General features: G+C 36.6%; 1 protein-coding gene across 1 annotated transcript in view; it reads left to right on the top strand.

The window, feature by feature from the left end:
• Positions 1–10,419: 10,419 nt before the first annotated feature.
• Positions 10,420–24,674, top strand: part of LOC126458203 (U3 small nucleolar RNA-associated protein 14 homolog B) — a 66,920-nt gene continuing 52,665 nt past the window's right edge. The window contains exons 1-2 of the mRNA XM_050095097.1: positions 10,420–10,721; positions 19,784–19,997. Of these exons, the coding sequence (XP_049951054.1) occupies positions 10,618–10,721; positions 19,784–19,997 (318 nt within the window). The 5' untranslated portion in view covers positions 10,420–10,617. The remainder of the gene's footprint in view (positions 10,722–19,783; positions 19,998–24,674) is intronic.

The raw sequence follows: 24,674 nt of genomic DNA, 5'->3' as shown, positions 1-24,674 counted from the left end.
AGTGTCAATCAACATGTTTAGTTGTAGGTCATACATATTAACAGACACTACTATCTGTCTACACTTGTCCTCGACTGTTTCTTTATTTTCCCACAATAAATCCTCATCTACATCCAGGTCATTCCAGAAAAAAACATCCGGCTTTGATCCTAAATCCGGCTTATCTGGCGGCTTTTTCAGCCTCTGTTCACACACAGTTTTAGTTTCAACACATTTGTCTGAGACTTGGTCTGTAGCTTCGCCTCCAATACCGAGACCTTCTCCCATAACTCGTCGACCAGTAAGTGTTGCTTTGCTATCACTTCACTAATTGTCACCTTCGTTGATTCCTCTTTGGCCAGATTGAATTTGTTCCGTCACCTTATTCTTGATGATCAGAGTAACTGCTTCTCCTACACTTTTCTCGATTCTGCTAATTTCGGAGTCAAAACGAGTATTTGCGTTCGCAATTTCCGCCTGGACTCCTATCATTTCCTGTTTAAGATTACCGATTTCGGTGTTAATCACGACAATATCTTCTTTGATTTTATCAACTATTGTGATAACAACTCCAAGATTGTTGTTAACAACATTAATAGCTTTGTTCTGATTGTCTAGCTTCCTGTCAATTTTTCAGACTGAGCTTTAATTTCTGCCGATTGAGTTTCTATCTTGCTAGACAGAGCCTTGATTTCGTTAATCAAAACATTCACTAAATCAGTTAAATTCCTGGAAACTACCGATTTTACTTCCGTAGAGAGTTCCTCTATAGATGTCCCCCCGTATTCGTCATCAAGGGGTTTAGATTTGATTTTCGCTTCCGATTCCGAAACATTTTCTAAAGTTTGGAATTCCATTTCTGCTCTTTGTTGCGTTTCGGCGGTCGCATCTTACTTGCTAGCCGCCTGCATTTCCCACTGTTCGACCAATTGTTCCGTACCCAAGTCTACCAAATACTGGTAATTGTTGCCTTTACTCATTTTACCAATTTTCAATATAATGCCAAATTTCAAATCTAATTAGGATTCCTCCCACTACTTAGTCTCGCTGATGTAACGACCTGTTCGTAACCAGTACTTTGTTACGAGATTTGCACAATGCAAAATTCATGTCCAGAACAACCTCAAATCCGAAGACTGTCCTGTCACCAAGTCACCACGCGTAACTTCCCCTCACTTATCGACATTAATGACAGTAAACATTAAACCGCGTGTACCTAATGGAAATTTGGGAAAAGCAATCGTCACTGAAGTTAATCTGCCGGTAAGGAGGGAGGAAAGGGTTACATCTAAATGAAAGGAAAGATGCAAGTGAAACTGGTGGAAATTAATTTTGAAAAGGGGTAAAGTTAATAAAGAAAGTAAATGTGTGGTCATTACATTAACAATTAACTGGTGTTAATTAGATATTTGAGATTTGGGGAAAATTACGGTTGCCAGTCCTATGGACAACTACTATAATAACTAAAAAAGAAAGGTTATTGCACATATAATTAGCACTAAAAGTGTGGCAACTGAAGGTTGACCCGTGTTGTGTGAAAACTGAATGTTTGTCAGAAGTAAAACATTTTGCTACACTCTGACTTAATTTAGCAAAAGAATTAATGAAACCGGAAAATTGAAAGTTAATTTAGTGACTGAAATTGATAGTGAACTTTGTTTCTGAAGCACTACGAAATTCAATAAAATAAGGTTAGTCTTGGGCTACCTCAACAATCATTTCAAAAGCTACTTGAATCTACGCAATTTAGAAATAAGAGATTTAACTTTGAACTTGAATTAAATGATTCTGAACAATTAACAATAGTAAAATTTAGTACGTACCAAGCTGAGCTGCAGTCATAGGTAAGCTAAAATATGGTAACAAAACTCACACTCTTAATTTGTGCTTGTGTAATCTAAATATTGTAGCCTGCTATGAATACCTTAATTGGACTTTGGAATTAAAACAGTGAAATCAAATGATATTACTTTAATGCTGGCGTTTGAATTTCAACGACACTCGAGTTCATTTTGGAAAAGGAAGGGACCCTGCTTGGTAATGCAATTGGGACAATGAGCAACAAAGGTTCATGCTAAGTTGCTGTATTTTAGTGATGCTAATGGAATAGTTTGAAAAGCTGAGGTCTGCCATACATTTCTAAAACTTTACGTGCTTTCAGTCTTCCTTGTTGGTTGATTGAAGGTTTGAAGTCGTCGATCGAGGAGGTGGCGACAATCCCTCATTGTCGGCCATAGCTGATGCAGAAGCTGGATGTTGACACGCCTTCTTCTCGACACGGTCACCAGGCGAAACGGGCTCTTGATGTGTGCCTGCTAATGTTTCCCGTCTGTGACACCATGCCAGAAACTATCATAGCAAGTCGAGAGCAGTTACATGTTGCCAAACCCCGGAAGCGCGGCAACTGGTGGGAGTGTCACTCAACACACCTGTTCCACCGCCCTACTCCAGCCAGACTCTGCTCTGCCCGCACTCCACACGGCAGAGTTAACACTGCCAAAGATCCTAAGCACTTTGGTTCTCCACACGTCCTATCGATGTAATCGTTCGATAGCATAGTTTTCCCTAGGCCAGACCCAGCGTAAAAATACAAATAATATTTACAAAACAAACAAATTATAGAATGACATAAATGCATATATATATATATATATATATATATATATATATATATATATATATATATATATATATATATATATACAGTAAAACAATTACAATATATAAAGACACACAAATGTCATATTTTCAGGTAACAAAATAAGGAAAAATTTAAAGTACAATAGATGGAAATAGGAGGATATGCATTTCCAGCGTTACAAGGCAAAGTACCAATCTCTGTAAATTTTATTTGTTACTTGTTTATCTTTCCCATGAAAAGACAACTACAAAACCCAGAAAGGAGATATGCTGGGACGTTATCAAATAGATACTGATATAAAAGAGGGAAGCAGTGTGGAGCAGCATAAGCAACTATAAGGAAGAATTTATCTCACTTACCACTCCAGTTCCCCTCGCTAAACCTACAGCATGGATCGACACACCGAAATATACGATGTTCTTGTGAAACTTTCTTATTTTCAGCAAAAATGTAATTGTAGAATATGAAATGTAATTTTGTTGTCAGCATGCTATTGGAAATGTTATTTTTACTCAGTACCAAAGACCCTCCAAACCGTCATAAAGAATTGAAGTATGGACTTGTATAAAATGTAATGTGATATTCATGTATTTGATGTAAGGGACCATGCAGGAATTTTTGTGTGTAGTATGTAAGCTAATGTATATTTTGTGTAAGTATATGTTTTGTTTTCATTGCCAAGTGCCAGGGCAGGCACCAGAACTCAGTGAGCAAAGTGGTGACGAGAAATCCCGTAAAAGACACGAACAGTGCAATCCAAGTACTTGTGTAAAGCAGTGAAAGAATTACCAGTGTGTAAAATGGTTGGGCTCATTGCCAAGAATTTGACATTTCTTTGGACAATTCGCTCAAGGGGGCAATGTAAAGGAACTTAATAATATTATCTTATTGATAAATGTATAGATTATTATTCGACTCTCACACCAAAGATCCACTTGAAAAGTATTTATCACTGACAGACAAAAGAAGCTTTACGCTCTTCATTTATTAGTTTTAATATTAGATAGCTTTTTGTTATTCTCATGTCCTGGTGATAATATGTGTTGTGTAATTTTAAAGTGAAATGGTGTTATACAATGAAAGCAATTTATAAAACAAAACGACTTTCTCATTTACGATACCATGGATCCCAGCTCCTGTAACTCTGGAAGATTATTATCATTCAAATTTTGTATGGAGAATTTAGATGGAGGCGACGATCTTCACGATGGCACTGCTCAACAACAGAGGTACATGCATGTGTTCATATCTATCTCATCGTGGCCACCAATGTCAGTTTCAATATTTAGGTCGTAGGCCTATTTGCCACGACATTCAGAACCTGCAGTCTTTCTTTTCATTTAATTAGGTAGTCCGATAATTTTCTTTCTTAGATGAATAAGTGCCTTTTAACCACTATTCTTTTTACCCAGACAACAGGGAATGGTAATACTTAGAATGTACATGCCTCTGTTCCGATCGTACATTCGCATACAACTGAGTGTGTACCGATGTAATTATACTTATGACCAACTTCCTTTATGATATTAATTCATATTTTGAACCACTCTATCGTGAATGTATGTGCCCTCTTATTTTGTGTAGTCAGTAAAGTGTATTCCTAAATAACATTACTTTTAATATTCAGTGGCTTAGTTTCCACAATTGACCTTTCGCCTGTGTCACAATGGCGCTTCACGCGAAATACTTATTACGCGACAATCATAATAACTCTCATTTCAAAATTATGATACCGGCTGACTAAGCTTCTAACAATTCAATAGGCCAGTTACATAGTCAACCACCGGATAATGGCATATCCATCCAAAAGAATGCAGAAAGTTGTACTTAAAATTTCAGTCAATGTAGCCTCAGGGTCATTATTCTCACTGTTGGGAAATCATGTATGGTGTTCCCCCAAGCTCAGTCTTAGGTCCACATTTGTTTCTCATCTATATAAATGATCATCTATATAATATACAAGCAGGATTATCTCTCTTTGCAGATGACACTGGTATTGTAATCAATCCAAGTGTATATAAAGAAACAGAGGAAATAGTAAATAATGTCTTTAAAAGTATGATTGACTGGTTTTCTGTGAATGGTCTCACCGCCAATTTTAGAAAGACATTAAATATTCAGTTTGCCCTCTAAGTGTACTACACCTATGTTAAGGGTTACACATTGTGAGCGATCATAAATAAGGTGGAAACATCAGAACTGTTATGTGTTCATATTGATGAGAATTTAAACTGGAAAAAGCACTTTCTAGAACTCCTAAAACAACTTAATTCAGCCACATTTGCGCTTAGAATCATAGAAAATCTTGGGTGGAGACAAATCAGTAAATTCACATGCTTTGCACATTTCGTTCAACAGTGTCACTTCGAATAAGGTTCTGGTGTAACTCATCTTTAAGGAAGAAAGTCTTTATTACTCAAAAAAGTGCTGTAAGAGTAATATATGGTGCAAACCCATTATTATCTTGTAGTCATATGATTAAAGAGTGTTCATTCTGGCTAATGCTTCATGGTATATTTATTCCCTCATGACGGTTTTTGTAAATGAACCACGACAATTGAAAAAGAAGAATGGTGTGCAGAATTACAATAATAGAAGGAAAAGTCACATTCAGTACTCCACATTACGGTTGTCTTTAAGATAGAAAGAGATGCACAATACTGCAACAAAAATTTTGATGACTTACTCACACCAAATTAGCGAGTATACTAAAATGGCTGATTGCTACTAAAAGAAAAATATGGTGCTAATTACATTTCTGTTGTCCTTCAAGTTTTAGTCTGTCAGATAAGAAACATGTCACTGCGATTTTTGTAAAACACTTGTGACCCCATTGTAGAAGTAGACTGATGATATAAGACTAGTCAAAATTCTCAAGTTAATTATCATTGTACATTAGATACTGAGAAATGTATTGCGATATTGAAGCTCTTCTCGCAAAATTAATCCAGCAATAACATCCCATATACGACAGGCACAAGAGGAATTACTTTAAATACATTTATACAGATATTTTAAATGTAATTATTACTCTGTGCTTATAAATTACTTTAATGCTGAATAATTGTTTGTCTAAACCAAATAAGAAACCTTCAAATTTCATAAATATTTCTCTGTTAGCACTCTGTGTATGATATGAAACTCTCATAATTTTCTGGGCATCTGCATCATAAGTAAATGTAATGTAGTTCATTGATATCTTCATCCTAGCGAAGTTAATAGTATCAATATTTATTCAGTCCCAAAGCGAAATCTAGATTACTACCATATTTAGGGTCAAGTCTGTGTACATTACATATTTGTAACAATGACTCACCCAACTGTTGTTGCTTTTGCAATAAGTCATTTCTTGACATACAATGTACTGTGTAACCACCTGGCAGGGAATAACGACTGTCGAAAAAAATAAATCAATTAAAGTAAAGTGTTTACGAATACTGATTTTGAAGAAGATGGCTGAAATTAAAGTTCTTGAAGTCACGAGAGTGTAACTCAGATTGTTTAAAAAAATTGTCGGCTTGGGTATAACTTCTCTTCGTGGCCCTGCTGCTGTTAATTGTTCCTGTAATGTATTGAACTCTGAAGTTTGTTTATTTCTTGACTTGATCTTAGGTGATTCAGTGCAGTTCAAAATCTGGATAAATTCTAGTGTTCGATACCACACGTAGCTTTGACCAATGACGTCATACATAAGGCGAAGATGCTGCAATGGACTATCTATGAATGGAACGGATCATACTAGTAAACAAACGAATGTAGCATGCCATAAAATAATACATTTAACGTGACTATTATTTACGTGCGAATTTCAGTCAAACGAGTTGAAGATGACTGAAATAAATAAGAACACAAGAGCAATTACGAGTGCATATATCATATTACATTTTGCACATGTACTGCAGAAACGATCCAAATAATGAACCGTCCAACAGTTGGAATCGGTAACTACAATCAACCAATGTAGGAGATTATTACTAGTTACCGATTCCAATATTACTGTTTGTTATGCAAAAGTCTTATAACATATCAGGAACGTGCTGGAAAAATGATCTTGTTAGTGAACTAGAGAATACGACTAGTCTTTCAAAAAATGAAAATCTTTACACACATTACTGCAACACTCAAAGAAATAAAACGCAAAAATGATCGAACCTTGCAACCGATAACTATACTACACGAAAGTCACACCAGCTACAGTAGCTCCAAATAACACTCAGTAAAATCGATACACCAGGAGTGACAGTAAAAATAAAAGAAGTGTAGCAGAAAGATCGGTAAGCAAAACATAAAAGTGGCTACATAAAAAGAAACTTACCGCATATGAACTTCCAAAGGAGTCAATGATCGAGGCTGACAAGTACGAAATAGGACATAACAAGAAATAATAACGTAAGAAGGTGAAACTGTAACGAAAGAAGCAAAATCCAGAATAACAAATGAAAAAAATAATAAGTAACACAAACTGTCAGGCACGAAGGAGGTACCACCCAAATCAGTTGTTCCCTACCACCCGTCCTCAATCAGATGCAAAATTTTAAAATAATAAAACCACGAGTCAACCATATAAACGCTCTGGCAAAGACACAGCAATACCCGTCAGCCCACCATTGTAACCAGACAATATTAAAAGGACAGAAAAACCTCCCTCCAGAGAAACAAAAAACGTAGCCCTCGCACAATACAGTAACATAAAAAAACGCAACACAAAACAAGAAAAAAGTATCAGACCCACCAACACCTAACTAACAAAATGAGGCTTGTACATTTTGCTGACTACTTTCATAGATGCAAGAAATAAACAATAACCTTTAGGAATACTCTTCCTCCAACGGTATTCATCTGAATGGCCTTGCAAAACTGAAATACTTCTCTTTCCCCACCTGACATCAGATTATGCAGCCCCTCAATACCCCTTTATAAGTATTAGTACATGCCCCCATCTTATAATCTTTAAACTGAATATTGTGATTCACGACCAAGTGACGATAACCCCTTTCACCCAACCCCCTGTACGAAGCAAACCCATCCAACATGACTACAGAACCTTCTTCCACATATTCTTCTATTAAATATGTCAAGACTTCCTTTGTCCGATTTGGTACAACCGTAAATACAGCATCAGCACAATCTCCTCCAGAAACTACTATTCCAAAAACCCAAAGCCCAACAACCTCGTGCCCCCTTTTGTATTTTCTCTTTCCGAAATGTGACTCATCTACTTCAACTATAACCCCCCCCAATGACCCCCTATACTTTATAAATTCCCTGCAGACTTCTCTGCAAAACGAGAACCAGTAGACTACACTGCCACATGAAACCCCTGCATCGTGCATGACAGATCTGCAAGAATATTCATAGCAGAAATAGTAGGTTAGCATGACAATTACTTCTAAATTCAGCCTCGATCTTTCGAACAACGTCCCCCTGCGTATCGATCTCCATATGTTATTTTTTCTGCACCTCCACATGTATTCGTCGGAAGTTCGTGATGACGCAACCTTCGTCAAACCCATATAATTTACAGAGACACTGTACTTGCAAAATTCAGCAATGACGCCCAATGATTGCAAAATTTTATAGTTGATTTATGGTCACTCATTTTCTGAAGCAAAATTTTCGCAGTAAAAACAACTGACTCATCCATAACGAACAGCGTGAGAAATCAAGACCTTATGAATCACGACTACTTATATATCACGACTACTTTCATTAACGAAAGATGCCGAAAACTAATTACGAGACCAAAACAAAACAATCTACATCAAATTTTTAATACACACGCGGAACGAGGAAATCCAGAGAAATCATTTAGCGTCAATCGACAGCAATCTGCGGCACAAACAAAATAACATCACACATTACATCATTGGTCAAAGCCGACGGGTGCTATCGGACTCTAGAATTGACCCCAAAATCCCACTACAATTTATCACTGGTCATATACACACTCACTAACCATTGGAACATTTTTACATATTGTAATTCGATAATTACAATCACATAAGTTGTCCAAAATTACAGAAAAGTTATTATTTGGCGGTTACAATTGAAGTGCATGAAATAGGATACAAGGTCAAATGGGTATTTGTCGTTTTAATGGAAAAATCGGTGAAATGATTCACATAAACAATGCTAGTTCCATTTTCGTTAACTGCACTGAAATTGTACTGTATTATCCCAAGTATTCCTAACATGTTTACTTCTTCAAATATGAGCATATTATTTTTTTAGTGTAAACAGAATTTCAATATATAATCCAGCAGCCTAAATAAACACTTTGTTTATATTCTCAGTTTAGATTCATATTGTGAATTACACTAATTAAGACATAATTAGACGTTTTTATGTTAAACACCATTGTAGCAAGTCGAGAGTATGACAAAGAGAGTTGTTACAGTCTACTAACACTACAAAATACAGAACATTTTGTTCTTTTTTTGTTACACAATTGTCTGTAAACAATAGTGATAACTACAATTCAACGAATAGACGATTCATGTTTCTACTAATAGATGAACGCACTATTAGCGAATACTTTGACATGAAGATCTAGAAAATCACTTTCAGATCTCACAAGGCGAAATTACATGTTTGTGTCCTGTCTAGTAACATAATAGTTAATCATATGATACAAATCAGCTTTCAATTCGTTTGAAAACTGTGCTGCTAGATTTCAAATGTTAATACAATTAACGGTGTAAAGCACTGAGGCAGGTTGTCTAAATGATTGTCACATATTCAACACTGCTTTGATAGCTCTGGTTGTCTTTTGTTGCCACAAGAATAATGTTAGTGTGCACTCTAGTGTTTACAGAGACCGATATAAAGAAGAAAACGTTAATAGATGAAACTGTAGCATGCAAGCAACTGTTTTTCATTTACAATGATTCCTAATTTGTGAAGGATGAAACCACTTTTAATAGGTTGCTGTATACCTACTGAGTGTGTGTCTCCCATGTCAATTTGAGATCTAGGTGTATGACTAGGTGTCACTGAGTTTGTGATGGAAAATGTAAATAGCATCAGCTTTAATTTTATGTAAGATATGGATGACATGAGAAAAAAATTAAGGGTACCTATCACATCTATTTTCTTCACCAGATTAAATATGGGTTCACAATCTGGGATAATTTGGCAGTAGCTAACTTTTGAGAATACACAAAAGGCCATTTGGATCACGAAGGATATAAACCTAGAAACTCCAATGAGCCCCTTTTTAAGCGTTCAGGTGTTCTACCTTTACAGTGTATTTACTTTATGGAGACTCTACTTTCTTAAAACTAACGTTATCGGCAAGAAATGGCAGACTATTTGAACCAATTTGAACAGTGACAGTCATCACCATAACAATGTGCTTGTTGTTGTTGTTTTGATCTTCAGTACAAAGACTGGTTCGATGCAGCTCTCCACATTATCAGTTCAACCCTTTTCATCTCCGAATAACTTCTGCACTATTTTGAAACTGCTTCTGTATTCATCTCTTTAATAGTGCAAACTATATAAAAAACAAGTAAATTCCAGCATAAAATATAAAGCAACAGAAACAAAAGATAACAAAGAATTTTTTCCTTTTTTATTGGCTTCTGGCATACAATAACAAAGAAATAAAGGGAAATGAGAATGAGCGAGTAATGTGGGAGTCGGCGAACGTAGCACACGTCTAAGCAATTACTTTCAGAACAGTAGAACACGCGCAGCCAGGTATTGTCTGAAGCCGGGTGGGAATGGTCAAGAGTTTCCTATTATTGATCCGAAACGTCAGCGAAGCCAGACCCTCGACCTACTCTACCTAAAATCTTTGGGCCCGCTGTACTGTAACTTTGGCGTGTTTACATCGTGCGATGCACGTGTTTAGATGTGCGGTGTTGTTTACACTGTTTGGCTGTGTAACAGTAATGTTTATGTGTCGTAGAGTTTTATGTCAAATGTGGTTATAATCAGACAGTCAGTAAAAGCTACATTCTCCCTACGTAACTGTGTATCAATTTCCAACAATAATGGATGAGAGCAAAGCAAGTGATATTGAATCCGAGAATGAAGTTTTGGATTTAGAGCATTCGAAACTTTTGTCAGCTGTTAGACAACTGGATGGGAAACAGCGGTAATTACGTAGTGTTGTCGATTACTAAGTATCTTCTGTTATTATTGTGTACACAATTCTTATTTTTAAGCACTGAGCTGTACTTAACAGGCTGCATTTGTTTTTGTTTCTGAATTAGTGGCTTTACGATCAGTTTCGTTGTTTTACGGGAAATACGACTGGTTACTAGCCACGTGTTACTAACTGTCGCTGCCAACGATTTAGACACGTACTTCCCATTCGCCGTGTCGCATGTAAGAGTGAAAACCATGTCATGCCGATGATCAATGTGGATTATTTAAAAGTAGTCAGAGAACCCTGAAGCCATTTTTGCAGCGGCAGGACCTTCTCATGAAATTTCAATCAGAGAGTGAAAATATTTTGTTGGCACCCATCTACATAGGGGCAAATAATCATCGTAATAAAATAATAGAATCAGAGCTCGCATGGGAAGATTTAAGTGTTCGAGAGTGGAACAGTAGAGAAGTAGCTTAAAAGTGGTCCAATGAAGCCTCTGCTAGACACTTAATTGTGAATTACAGAGTAATGATGTAGTTGTGGATACCACAACAGAAGAAGAGAGCTAAAAAATGAAGGTTATACAAAACTACATTGGATGTAACATTACAAAAACTTATTAATTATCTATGGTAACAGATGTGCATGCATTGCCATTGATCATGTCAGAAATTCATGCACTGTGCAAATATGTGCACAGCACCTTTGTATCAGTCATCATCTGAAATGTAAATTGTGTGGCATGGTAATGCATATAAGAATAGTAGTGTTACCACATTATTTAACTGCTGCATCCACTCAGCAGTGACAAGAAACCAAACCTTGCAATGTTTCCTACAAATGGCACTATATACACTGCTTCATGGAAGTGACACATGTGCATGATTGTGTGGGAAAATGTAACTGTCAGTCAGAAAATAAAAATGCAAGTATCTAACTGAAATATTGATTAGATTTCAGAGTATATCTCTGTGTTATACTAACCATTATATCGAGACGTGGGTACATACTATACATGATTGTCACACGTTACCATCAGCACAAAAACTTTTAGTACAATTGTCAAAATGTATTTCATGAATAGAAGATAAATATTTATACCATATATATTCAGTACAATATTGATGAGCTACATATATACTGTCGAATCTCAAAACCATCTTGGTACATGAAGTTGAAGAATGGGTGAAATTATAGGCCTACATACATCTTTATTGTAAAATGAAGCATTCACAACCACATCAGAGGAAATGTGAAACAGCAGCAAAGTTCATCACAATGTAGAGAACATACATCAGAAACTAGGTGTGGGCAAAACAAACTTTTTAGGCTTCATAAATACATAAATAACTGATGCCCCTGCAGAGAATGATAAGATAAAAAAAAATAACGCAGCACACATGTGGCAGAGACAGAGGAGGTGGTTAGAGTTAAATGTGAGACAATCTGGTATAAGGTTACTACTGCCTACGTTTAAGTATGATGCAATAACCAGAGTTAAGTAGAATATTTTATTGTTATGATACAGTCATTTTCACATAATGCCACATATTTTTGAAGCAATGTGCCTGAAGGTCGCAATCACATGATTAACGCGTGCAGTGGCTCAGCCTGTGCCCTAACTATGCGTTACAAAAACTTTCGTATTTTACACTTACTATTGATTTTGGTTTATTCGCATTTTTATTCCCTTTTATGTAGATCATTGTCTGCATTTTTATAGATTTTTCTTATATCAGTGAAATCCAATATTTCTTGTGTTATCCAATGGTCTCTACTGAGCATCGTCTTTTTGCATTTTTGATCCTCTTCTATCTTCACTATTTCCTCTCACAAAGGTAACTATTCATCTTCTGTTGTATTCCTTCCCCTTATTTTAGTCAATCATTGTGTAATGCTTCTTCTAAAATTTCCTACAATCAGTGTTTCTTTGTCTGTTTATCCATGTCCCGTCACCTCATTTTCCTCCCATTTTCCAATTTCTTCAGTTTTAATTTATAGTTCATAACCACAAAATTATGGTCTGTCCCCACATCTGAGCCTGGAAATGTTGTGCAGTTGAAAGTCTGGTTTCAGTCCAGTTTTCTTTATTCATTATTAGTGCTTTCCTCTGTTGCCCCTTCTCTTGTAGTGATATTTAATGTGCTGGTGGCTGGCATTCAACAATGTTAAGACTCTTAATTAGAAATGAAACCATGTTCTTCATAAATGCCCTGTCTGACAAAAAAAAGTGAAACATCCAAAAGACGTGATGGGTGACGTGTCCTAGGTGGTAGGCTGCATACAATAAACGATGAGTTCCCAAACAGCATGTGACACTTTGTTAACACAGCACAGAAAAAAATCTGTTTCAGTATTATTTAGATTCTGACTGATACAACTGAAATGGATCCTCCTGATCCGTTATGAATATGGCAAAGCCAGACTTTGTTGTGACAGTGTTCTGTTGTGACAGTAGTCTGTTGTGAGGTAGGTGGAGATAGTAACTGCTGTGTACAGGTTCATGTAGAAGAATATCAGTTATGGTGACACCAAATCCAGGAAAGGCCAGCATCTTGAAGAGGTGAAAATTCCAAGGGTGATGGCTGGCAGATCAGCGGATGCTGTTGGGTATCTTCTGTGGATGGCAGCCGAGATACTGAGTCCAGGATAGACCCGTGTTAGAGGAAGTGAAGATTTCAAGTTCGCTGGCTGGCGGATCAGTTTGGCATGGCAGGCATAAGCCCTCACAGATGGACCACTAGGTGCAGACAGCATACGTGGAGAAAGTGTTTGCACAGCAATCGCCGACATAGTGTAACTGAGGCAAAATAAGAGGAACCAGCCTGCATTCACTGAGGCATATGGAAAACTGCCTTAAGAACGATCCACAGATTGGCTGGCACACTGGACCTTGACACTAATCTGCCAGGCAGATTTGTGCCGGGGACTGGCACGCCTTCCCACCTGGAAAGCAGTGTATTAGACCGCACGGCTAACTGGGCGGGCTTCCTGCACCATTTGTTGGATGCTAGCAGCAGTCAGACTAAGGGAATTATGGTACCCATGCATAGACTGCCATTAACACCACAACACAAATGCCTGCATTTTGAAATGGTGGTGTTACCTGGAAGCATGGACTGCTGTTGAATGGCATCCCATTGTGTCCAGTGATGAATTGTGGTTCTGCGTTATCCCAAATAGCCATTGTAGGCAAGTAAGGTGGCAACTTGGCAGGCGGTCTCATTCTTCCAATGTTTTGGAGAGACAGAGTGATTTTATCCTGGCATCATGTTTTGGGGAGCCAGCGAGTATGACTTCAGGTCACAGGTAATTGTGACTGAGGGAACTGTGATGGCACAGTGGAAAGTAATGGACATCCTGCATACCCATGTGTTAACTTTCATGTGACAGTATCGTGATGCCATTTTTCAACAGGACAGTGCTTGTCCACACACGGCAAATGTAGCCATGAACTGTCTGTGTAGTGCTGAGATACTCCTGTATCCAACAAGATCCCTAGCTCTGTCCTTGATAGAACATATGGAATCAGCTCAGACATCAACTATGTCCTGGTGCCAGTATCCAGTACGTCAAAGACCAATTACAACAGGTGTGCCGAGCTTAGCTCAGGGAGGAAAGAACTGCTTCAGACATCCTTCTTAACTAAATCAGTGGATGCTTCCAGGCCAAAGGGGTGCAATGTTTTACTAAGTGGGCTCATACTGCCAAGTTCTTTGTCATTTCCTTCTCTTGTTCTGGGTGGTTCTCTCTTCTCCTTCATGTTTTTTCCAGGCAGTGTATTTTTGGTGAGACCGGTTGTCAATGTGAGTTTTAGGAAATTCACAAGAAGCTGGTATACCATCATAAGCCCTGAACATTAAACTGAGTTCACAAGGAATCTGTCTATGTAGTTCATTAGGGATATGTTAATGTTATTGACCACCTCTCACAAAGTAGTTTGTGCAAATGTATGTTTCACCCTGTCTTTGGCTACTTTGCCTGAAACAGTGCTTTATTGAAAACAAAGACCTAAGCGGTGAGAAAAGGAAATTTATTTTTCCCAGACCGTACCTTTGTACTGTTGTATTTGGCTATGAGTGATTGACAAACATTTAGAATCAATGCATATGTTATAACTATTAGGATGGTGAATAATTTCGTAGAAATTTTCTTTTTGCATGTTGGTATTTTGATTGCTGGGGGTTTATTTATGGACTGTTGTTTTTTATTTGTAGTTTACTGTTGCTAATTAAGTTTACTTATTATTATTTGGAGATAGTGAATGGAGCTGTGTACACTGGAAAATGGAGCACGAAGTCGCGGAATCCAAACATCCAAACATTTACGACATCATCTTCTGTTTGAGTTTAGTAGAAGGCTGACACCAGCAGAGGTGGCCAGGAACATTTGTGCTGTGCACGGGGACAATGCAGTTGGACAGAGCACAGAAAGAAAATGTTTTAATCGTTTCAAGGAGCGTCGTTTCGACATTAGTGATCCTCCAAGTTCTTGGAGACCTGTGGGGTCTGATGAAGATTGTTTAAACACATTAATCCTCAGTGACTCATGTCATAGTACATGGTACTTAGCAGATGTGATGAAGGTTCAAAATTCAGATGTATGGGTACCACATGCTCTACGCCAAAATTACAGAAATCAGCAGGTAGCCACATGTGCGTCTCTGCTTGCTTGTCACCAGTTGACTCACGAACAACACTAACCATTCCTGTCCTGTTTTATTGCTGGTGATGGGAAATGGTTTCTCTGTCCTCTCATAAGGAAAATATTGGAATTGTTCACCCGAAACAAAGCTGTGTGTGTCCACAAAAGATAGTGATATGCATCTGTTGGAACAGCAACGATGTGGTATGCTACGAATTGCTTACCCAAGGTGCTGACATTTATTATCAACAACTGAGATGTCTTGCTGATGCTATCCAAGAACAACGACCAGGAAAATTATGTGAAGTGACCCTCCTCCATGATAATACCCACCCGCATTCCGCTAGATTTTGAGTCAACACTATGGAGGGGGGGGGAGTTGGAGTGTTAAGTCATTCTGCACCCTCCGTATTCACCTGATCTTGTGCTCTTTATCAAACAACCCTAAATAAACTTCCTTTCTGGACGAAAATGCGCTCTGAACATGGCTCGACGAGTTCTTCACCTCAAAACCACAGGATTTCTAAAATTGCGAAATTTAAAAGTTACCCCGGCTGTGGCAGACTGTTGTGAATACTGATTGATAATATATTATTTATGAATGAATTCTCTGTTATGTGTACCTGTTTTGTTTATTAAACTTACAGAAAAACACTATGAACTAAAGCACCAATTTAATAAATAAATAAGTAAAATAAAGTAAAAGCAAGAAATGGAAATTACGTCACAGTTTAAGAAATATGTATATGGAGAGATCAGTTAAAAGCAATTGAAAGGAGAAAATTATTATCAAGGCGTAACAGCTTCCTTAGACGTATTTTCAAGGGAATATTTATTGAGGAGAAAGTAGGCGAAAAACCAAGCCAGCCAAGAAAAGGAGAGAGAATGGAGAACCTTTACTGCCAAAGATACAGAGAGTTAAATTGAATGGTTGCAATGATAAGGCACAGGCATTTGTAAGTGATGATGTTTCTTGTGGATAGATACTTTACACCATACATTTTGAAAACATTAACTTTTCTGTTGGTAAGCTGCATGATATTCTACACAAAACATCTTTTTCAAGCTTTTTCGCTTGAACGTTTAACTGGTAAGTCCGTAGATCAAGGACAGTGTTGCTACTTACAATGTATGAAGCAACATTTGCAGCACTTGACAGAGGGCATACTGGAAACACAAAAGGTGGTGTTAACAGCTAGTTGAAAGTTTGAGAGACCAGTGGATAGATGGTGTGTTTAGTAGCAGTGAGAGGAAGCAATGTGAAATGAGCAGCATATTTGAAAATCACTGGTTGTAATCACACACATTTACCAAATAATCTCCGCAATGATAAAAATAAATTTGTGACACATGATACATTCAAAAATGGGTATGCAAATTAATATGAGACATCCACAAATTGTGGTTATGGATTGTTTTCTGAATAATATTTGAACTGTTCAGTTGATACATCTGCATTTTCTGGTGTGTGGTACCAGCTGTCTGCACAGACAAGCTTTTTAGGCTGTGTAAAAAGGCAATAAGGGTGGTAGATGAGGTAAACTAGAGACAGCCTTGTAGAGAAATTTTCAGAAATTATAAAATGCTTAGGCCTACCATCTCTCTATGCACAGCCTGCAGGCAATCATGTTTGCAAAAATAAACCCAGATCATAATCTAATACACAGTACTGTACATAACTACAGTGCACAGAGAAGGGAAAACATTCACAAAATTGTGGGCAATAAAAAAGTGGCAGACTGCGGTTCACATACAGTAAGGACATTTTTTTTTACGATAGACTGCCTTCTGATGTCAAGATAGGTGATTCAAATGCCTTAAAGACTAAACTGAATTTTTTATTAATAGAGAATTGCAGTTATTCAATAGAAGGGAGCATCTGAATGAGACAGTGCAGTTCTTAAGAAGCTGAGCTCATATTTGCCTATCCTGATTTAGATTTTCTGTGATTTTCCTAAGTCACTTCAGGCAGATGCTAGGATGGTTCCTTCACCAAGGCTATGGTTGACACATGCTATTCTCTTAGTGTTATTACTTGTTCTGTGTGTGTGTGTTTATTTTTGAGCTAAGATTTATTTTTATTGTACTGTGATGACAAATCCTGTATCATTGTAAGATGATCCATGCATGAATGAATGAATAAATAAAAATAAGGTTTCACATTGTAGGGTCTCCCTGTAAAACTGTTAATGTATATAGCCATAAATTTGTTTTTGTAAACTTACTACAAACTTTCATCTTTATGTACACATGAACTAAATCTGTGACACTGTCTGTAGACTGGTTGTTATATGGACAGCAAATAAATAAATAAAAGAAAATGTTGCCAACTGCCTTGTAAATATAACATTTTTTTGCCTCAGCTCTCAACAAATTAATGCTTTTAAACTAACCTACATCTCAAGATGTCCCACAGAACAGTCTGTCATGACAACTTTCATTCCTAAAACTCAGTAAAAATGAATTTGTGGTGATGGCAAGTTCATTATCCTTCACATGCAAATGTAGTGACAATATTTTGCTGCAGAATATGATAACAGAAGTGACAGTATTGTAATGATTTTTTATGAAATGGAAAAAGCAACAATGAAAGTGTTAGAAATGTTATTGTTTTGGATTTAAATGTAGGTGGCAGTCACATAAAAGTAGGCCTACCTGAATAAGTCTGCTTTAGAGATTCAAGTAGATAACTGTCAAACTGTGTCCTTCCTAAGTGTGCATTCAGTATTTGTGTGAGCATCTATTGCAGTATCTCAAACTCAGGTGATCGAAACCTTCATCATAGAGGCACCGATACAGTGGGAGCAATCAGAAATAACAGCTGTGCAGTACAAAATGTGATCTTTAATGGTATTGAGTTGTACAGCTTCTAAAAGGGCACAAATCTGGTTTTAGGGTCTTCTTTTGACACCCCCAAACACTTATTTCCTTCTCATTTTGTTGCCTGCTTCATACTACTTCCCACCAAATTGTAAATCACCAGCTTCTTTATTAAATCCCTCTCCTCATTGACCATCCTGTTTGACAGCAATGTCAACAAAAACTTCTCTACAGTAGTGACTCCCTCCAGTAGTGATTTGCTTGATAAAACTATTTCATGATGTATGAATTCATTTTTGCACGTGTAAACATGTAGGATGGGAAACTAAAAAATGATTTGCAACTTCTTTTTGCTGCACGCAAATGACTATTCAGTAAAAAAAAGAGGCATTTTGAAAAGATCCGCTCTTATTATATCTCTATATTAATACACCCGTGGATGAAATTTTCTTGTTCCCCTTGTACCAGCAAATGTATTCTTCTATCTCTGTTCTTTCAAATTTCAGTTTACAAATGCACTGTGGAGCTGTAGGCCTATGTCACTCCAAAATTCCATTTCATGGAATTCACTGCCTGGACTCCCAGGAAAACTGCAAGCAAGAGAACAAAATAATACCAAACCATAAATAATGTGCAAAGAACATTGATTGGTTTTGCAGTCTTGAAATACATCACCTATTTTATCGCCTCACACTGAGTACTTAAAACTATCTCCCCGTTGCTTGTGTTAAAATGATGCATTGCCATCCTTTCTGCCGCAGCGGAGAGACATCACAGATGGCACTGCACCTATTGTTTTAACCCTTTTTAGCTGTATTGTATCATGGAACTCTTCTGGGTCTGTTGTTGACATAATACATGGTTTTCGAAAGATCAAGTTTCTGCATTCCTACAAACCGCACTAGTGCTATAGTGTGTCAATATGCCTTTGTATTACTTGATTTGTGGTGACTGTTGGTGTTTGCTTGTTTCTCAGACAACATTCTTCGGTAAGTAGCAATTTGTAAACATCAGATTGTAAGTATGGTTCTTAGCTTTTATCTTGTGGATGTTTTATCACACACACATAATTCCATAAAAACATCTTAGGATGACATATCCCAGTGTGCAGATTAAAGTTAGTGACTACAGTAATGTATTTCATGAGATAGTGACATCTTCGTATGTGATGTACTTTGGAGTTGATGTCCATGTAACTTTAGTTGCACATGAAAAGTGTAATTTGACAATATAGAAGTGAAGAGTTATTGCTTTAAATGGTTAGTAATGTCATCATCATCTTATAAAGTTTGTTTAGTGGATAGTAAAAACAAAATAAGGGAATAGCTAAATGTAGTTTGATGTCTGGTTCGAGGGCATGCAACTGCTTTTATTCACTCTGTTGACATAATGTTTATATACCTTATTATGAGATCTGCATACCTGGTTTTGTTTCCTCTGAAGCAACTGGCATTTGTTTCTGAGCCCAATGAGAATATAATATAAATTTTCAATATAAATTTAATAAGAAGGCACATATTTACAATGTTCTCTGCATGAAATTACCTTGTTCCTCTTTTAACCAATACACACATTCTCAACACCGTTCTGTGATATTTCAGTGTTAAGGCACCAACCAGGAAAGAAACCAGTCGCCAAATATCTGAATTCAACTTGGGCAAACATCAGATAGAAAATGATACTGTTGGTGTTAATGAGTTAACCAAAGCACTTGAGAAACGTGCGAGCCATGTGGAAATTGGACAGAAATTAAAAAATTTGAAACAAAAGGCAAAACCACTTAAACCTCCACTAGAAAAATTTGAAGCAGAAAAGGTGAGCACTTCTAATTTCATGTATTTATCAAAAGATCTGGTTTTGGTATTATGTTTAAGGGATGTGACTAGCACATCACATACAGGCGTAAGATTCGTGTGAGCTCGGTAACATGTTGAATGACAAAATCTCTCTGAAGTTCGTTTACCACCCTCCACCAATACATTGATAATATGCATGCGCCATGGATGAATGTGCCCGCTCAGGTACATTGAGGACAACCTCTCAGCTGTCAGTCAATAGTAACCCAATCTGTGACCATACAGGGTAGATTATAAAAAAATTGAAGATTTGGAGATGGTGGTGGGGGAATAGATGATTCTCTTCACACATCTTCATTTTCAGTTGCTTTTAAGCAGATTCAGTCATTTGGCATAAGCACTTTAAGGAGACGTCATAAAATACTTCGCTTATTAATATTTCTTAGAATGAAATTTTACAAAAACACATTATTACAAAGTTAAACTTTTATTGGGCCTGTGGAGAAATTATTCTAATGAATAAAATATATTTGCTATTAAAAACGTGCAAGTTTAACAGCAATTTGCTTGGCATACTGTGGGTGAATTTATTTATTTATGCATTTTGTCACCTGGGAAGATCCTGCATTTCAGGCTCTCCTTCACATCCAATCAGGCATCCTTAGTCAGTCAACGCTACAGAATGCATTATATATAAGCTGTAGATAACAGCAGGAGCAACAACAACAATGGATTTAGTAATGATTAGATTTCATAATGGCAAGACAGAGGTTTTGAAAACAAATTTAAACTGTAAAACATTCCCAGGGGAACGTTTTTACTCTAACCATGATTTATTGGCTGTGAACTGTAGATTAAAACTGAGGAAATTGCAGAAAGTAAAAATTAAGTAGGTAGTGTTCCCTACACATTTTTGCCTTCACAGTCATCATCAGTAACTGCACTTCTGTCAAAAGAGTGAAAAGTTGGTAGTGGGCATAATCTGTTGTCAGTAATGTAGTCCACACCATAAATTGAAGTTCAAACACTTCAATTGCCCTTGGTGTCTGAATAAACTAATGTTTACAGCCAATTTGAGTCATGCTGTTTTAATTACAGTACAGATAAATGGGGACTAGTGTAGCAGGGGATACAACCCGTCGGCTTTGGACAATGACGTCACAAGTCGCCAAACGAGAAGCGATTCTTCTTAGTGTTGTAGCTCCCTTCAGTAGCTGATAAGTGTTTTTTTTTTTTTTTTTTTTTTTTTTTTTTTTTTTTTTTTTTTTTTTTTTTAAATCTCACGAGATAGAATAAACAGATCCACTTTATTAAGCAATCAGTAAAAAAACGAAACTGAAGCATAACAGCAAAAGCGAAAATGGTAAACTGCTCTCTGGCGACTTGTGACGTCATTGTCCAAAGCCGACGGGTTGTATCCCCTGCTACACTAGACCCGATAAATGAGTAACCTCACACTAAACTTGACTGATGTCCTACAATATTGCTTGAGCGCAGTCACCTAACCATAATGTAATAAATCAAAACTGTTCACTTGTGGAAAATACATAATTAATGCAGTCACTGAATATAACTCCTAAGACACTGTGCTCAGGTCTAACAATTGAGTCAATGCAGAAACGATGTCCATAGCCAGCTACTGTTGGGAGTAACACTGTTAAAATTGTGCTCTAGCCACTATTGAAGTTCCAACACTGTCAGTGAAAATAATTACAAGTTCGCAGTCAGTCATTAAAAACAATAACTGAATAAACTCCCAAACCGAAATTTAGATAATATATGGCACATTTCCCAACTTGAATTTGTACAAAATTGTATGCGGTGCATTATCCTTTTTTTTTTTTTTGGATTGACATATAACTTGCTCATATCATAACTCACTGCAGATTGAACTAAAATGGCTTCCAGCATGTCTCTTTTGTAAGTTTACAATAATTAAACTGAAGTTGTGTATTTTTGCGTGCCTGATTTTCACAAATTGCAATTAAAGATTTACATTTCTTAGTAACTGAATAGTGGATGGAGATTCATTCAGACATGAACTTCCAGATACAGTAACAATTTCTATTGAATTATACTGGTTAGTTTGTGAAAATATATGATTATTTCAGTAACAATGTTTTATCTAAAATGGTTAATTACTTCAAAATCAGTAGAGTGCAGGTGTTGCTAACATATTTTTGTTGCTGTTTGTGTGAATACCTTACTTATTTCTACAGCTTCTTTAACTACTTTATCAGGGAGTCAGTAATTGGGTGTATGTTTACGTATGAACAATGATAATGAAATCTGAACATACTGTTACTTTGTAATTAACACAGATTTCAACCACACTGATCATACTAATGGATTGAGGATAGCCAAAAGAAAGTAACACACAACAATGTAAAGTTGAATCAGACCCAAGTCAATATTTTGAGTTTTTTTAGCTACAGTGCACTTAATGGCTGTATTGAAGATTTAAAAAAATAATAATTTTGGAGGTAGGAAAAACAAAACAGATTGTCAGTAATCCACCTGCCTTCTCACATCACCCTCACATTGAGTTATATAGGCAGGTATTGCCAAATAGCTGACTATGTAAGCCAGTGTCTAGACATTTCCTACAAAATGTTTACAAAAAATGTCACACATTCAGCTTCAAAAATGTTTGGTTATCGAAACTGATCTTAAACCAATACATAGAAATACAAATTAGTTAAAATATATCCAAATGCAATATCATATACTATATAAGAAAACCATATTTCATTATTAACCAATCACATCTAATAAGCGACAGACATAAATTCGAAAGCATTGAACAGTTCATATTTCTGGGGGCAATAACAGATGAACAAAATCAGAGATACATAGAAGTGAAAATGAGACTGCAAAATGCTAATAGAGCCTATCACACAATACAAAAACTTCTAGGGTCTAAGCTACTGACAAGGAGAATAGAAATGAAACTATATAACACAATCGTCAGTCCATTCCTATCTATGGAGCAGAAACATGGAGTGTAACTAAAAGGAAGAACACCAAGTACAAGTATTTGAAAACAGAGTTTACACGAAAATCTCTGGCTCATACAATGAAAAGCAATCACAAAGCTGGAAGAGAAGACACAACACAAAAAATCATGTGCTGCCGCAACAATAATGAGCATAATAAATTCCAGAAAACTTCAATGGGTAGGCCATCTGATGAGACTGGAAGAGAATCAAGTGGTTTCAGGAGTATTAATGGAGAAGTCAAGTGGTAAGAGATTTAATGGGAGACACAGGAGTTCATGGGAAAATTAAATTAAAATGGCATGCAACAAGGTTGGTGTAAATAATTGGCAAGAAGTAGCATTGAAGAATTTGTTGGCAACATGGGATCAGAACGGGAGCTTCGAGTCCCTGTAGAAGCCAAGGAGAAGAAGAAGAAGAAGATATTTCATTATTAAATGTCCGCTTACATTCAATTAGTGTTTGTTTCATTGTCCCTGAAAATCAGAAAATACATAGCAAGAAAAAACAAACTTAGAAATACAGTACACTTTTTACTCTTCACTGTATGCAGACAAAGGGATGGAATTTCCCATCTTCCAGCCACTTTGCTACTTACTGATCACATATACACGTTTCACTGTTACACAGAGCTGCAAATAGGTCCAGACCTTTCACATGTCCAGATGTTTGTCCCATGTTCTCTAATTTCACCAGTATTCCTGTAGGTAGTTACCCTTCATTGTTGTACAAGGAGAGAGGGGAAAACAAACAAACAAACAAAACAACCTATCTTAGTACCCCAGTAGTTACCACAACTAAATCTATAAGAAAATGTTTCCTTTTTAAATTACGTACACACACACACACATTAATTTTTCAGGTATCTAACAAAATGTAAAAAGAATGGAATCTGCTCCATGTTAGTATGTACTTTAACCCAAATTACTATCTCACTTAACTGATCTCAAAAATGAAGTTTCTAGTCAAATTTTGAGAATGCTGCTTAGTGTTTCTCTTAATTTCTATCTCTTTAATGTCAGATCTGCTCAGCATACCCAGGTCCCTGCCACTTTTTAATTATTGTCACTTAATTAGAAAAATCTGGTTTCTTTCTCATCATCATTCTGAGTCGGGACATAAATAGCAACTACTAACAGCAAGAAAACTGGATATGTGACAGTACATTATTAGTACCTCATCAAAATTTTACTCTCTTATTCAGTTTTTCATTTGCAGTGTCATACATTGCGTACAAAATAACTACTTGTTGTCTAACTCATAAAGATGTTCCACTATACAAACTATATGAAACTGTACACTGTTAGGTTTCCGTACTTACTTCTGCCTGTTAATCCCATTATTTACTTTCTCTATAAACACTTAGCTAGAGGAATGCATTCACCATAATCAATCTACTGCGAAGTCAGGCTTCCTAACCATTGGTCCATTACCTAACACGTTTCTCGTCACTACTACATTACTACTTCACTGACTGTTGATGCATCATTATTCTTATACTCCACATTGTAATTACCCATTCATTATACTTTTATCATCTCATTGAACAACAGATATACAACTGCTTTGCTTAGTAGAAAATAACTCTAAAGAATAACACTCTGCAGTACTGCACCATAACCTTATAGACAACCATATATTTAATAATATAACAAGACAAAATACGTATTAATGATTTCATCACTTTTACTTTATACCAT

Source organism: Schistocerca serialis, chromosome 2 (assembly GCF_023864345.2).
Source record: "Schistocerca serialis cubense isolate TAMUIC-IGC-003099 chromosome 2, iqSchSeri2.2, whole genome shotgun sequence".
Lineage (NCBI taxonomy): Eukaryota > Metazoa > Arthropoda > Insecta > Orthoptera > Acrididae > Schistocerca > Schistocerca serialis.
Note: the sequence above shows the minus strand (reverse complement) of the source record. Positions and strands in the feature narration are given on the sequence as shown.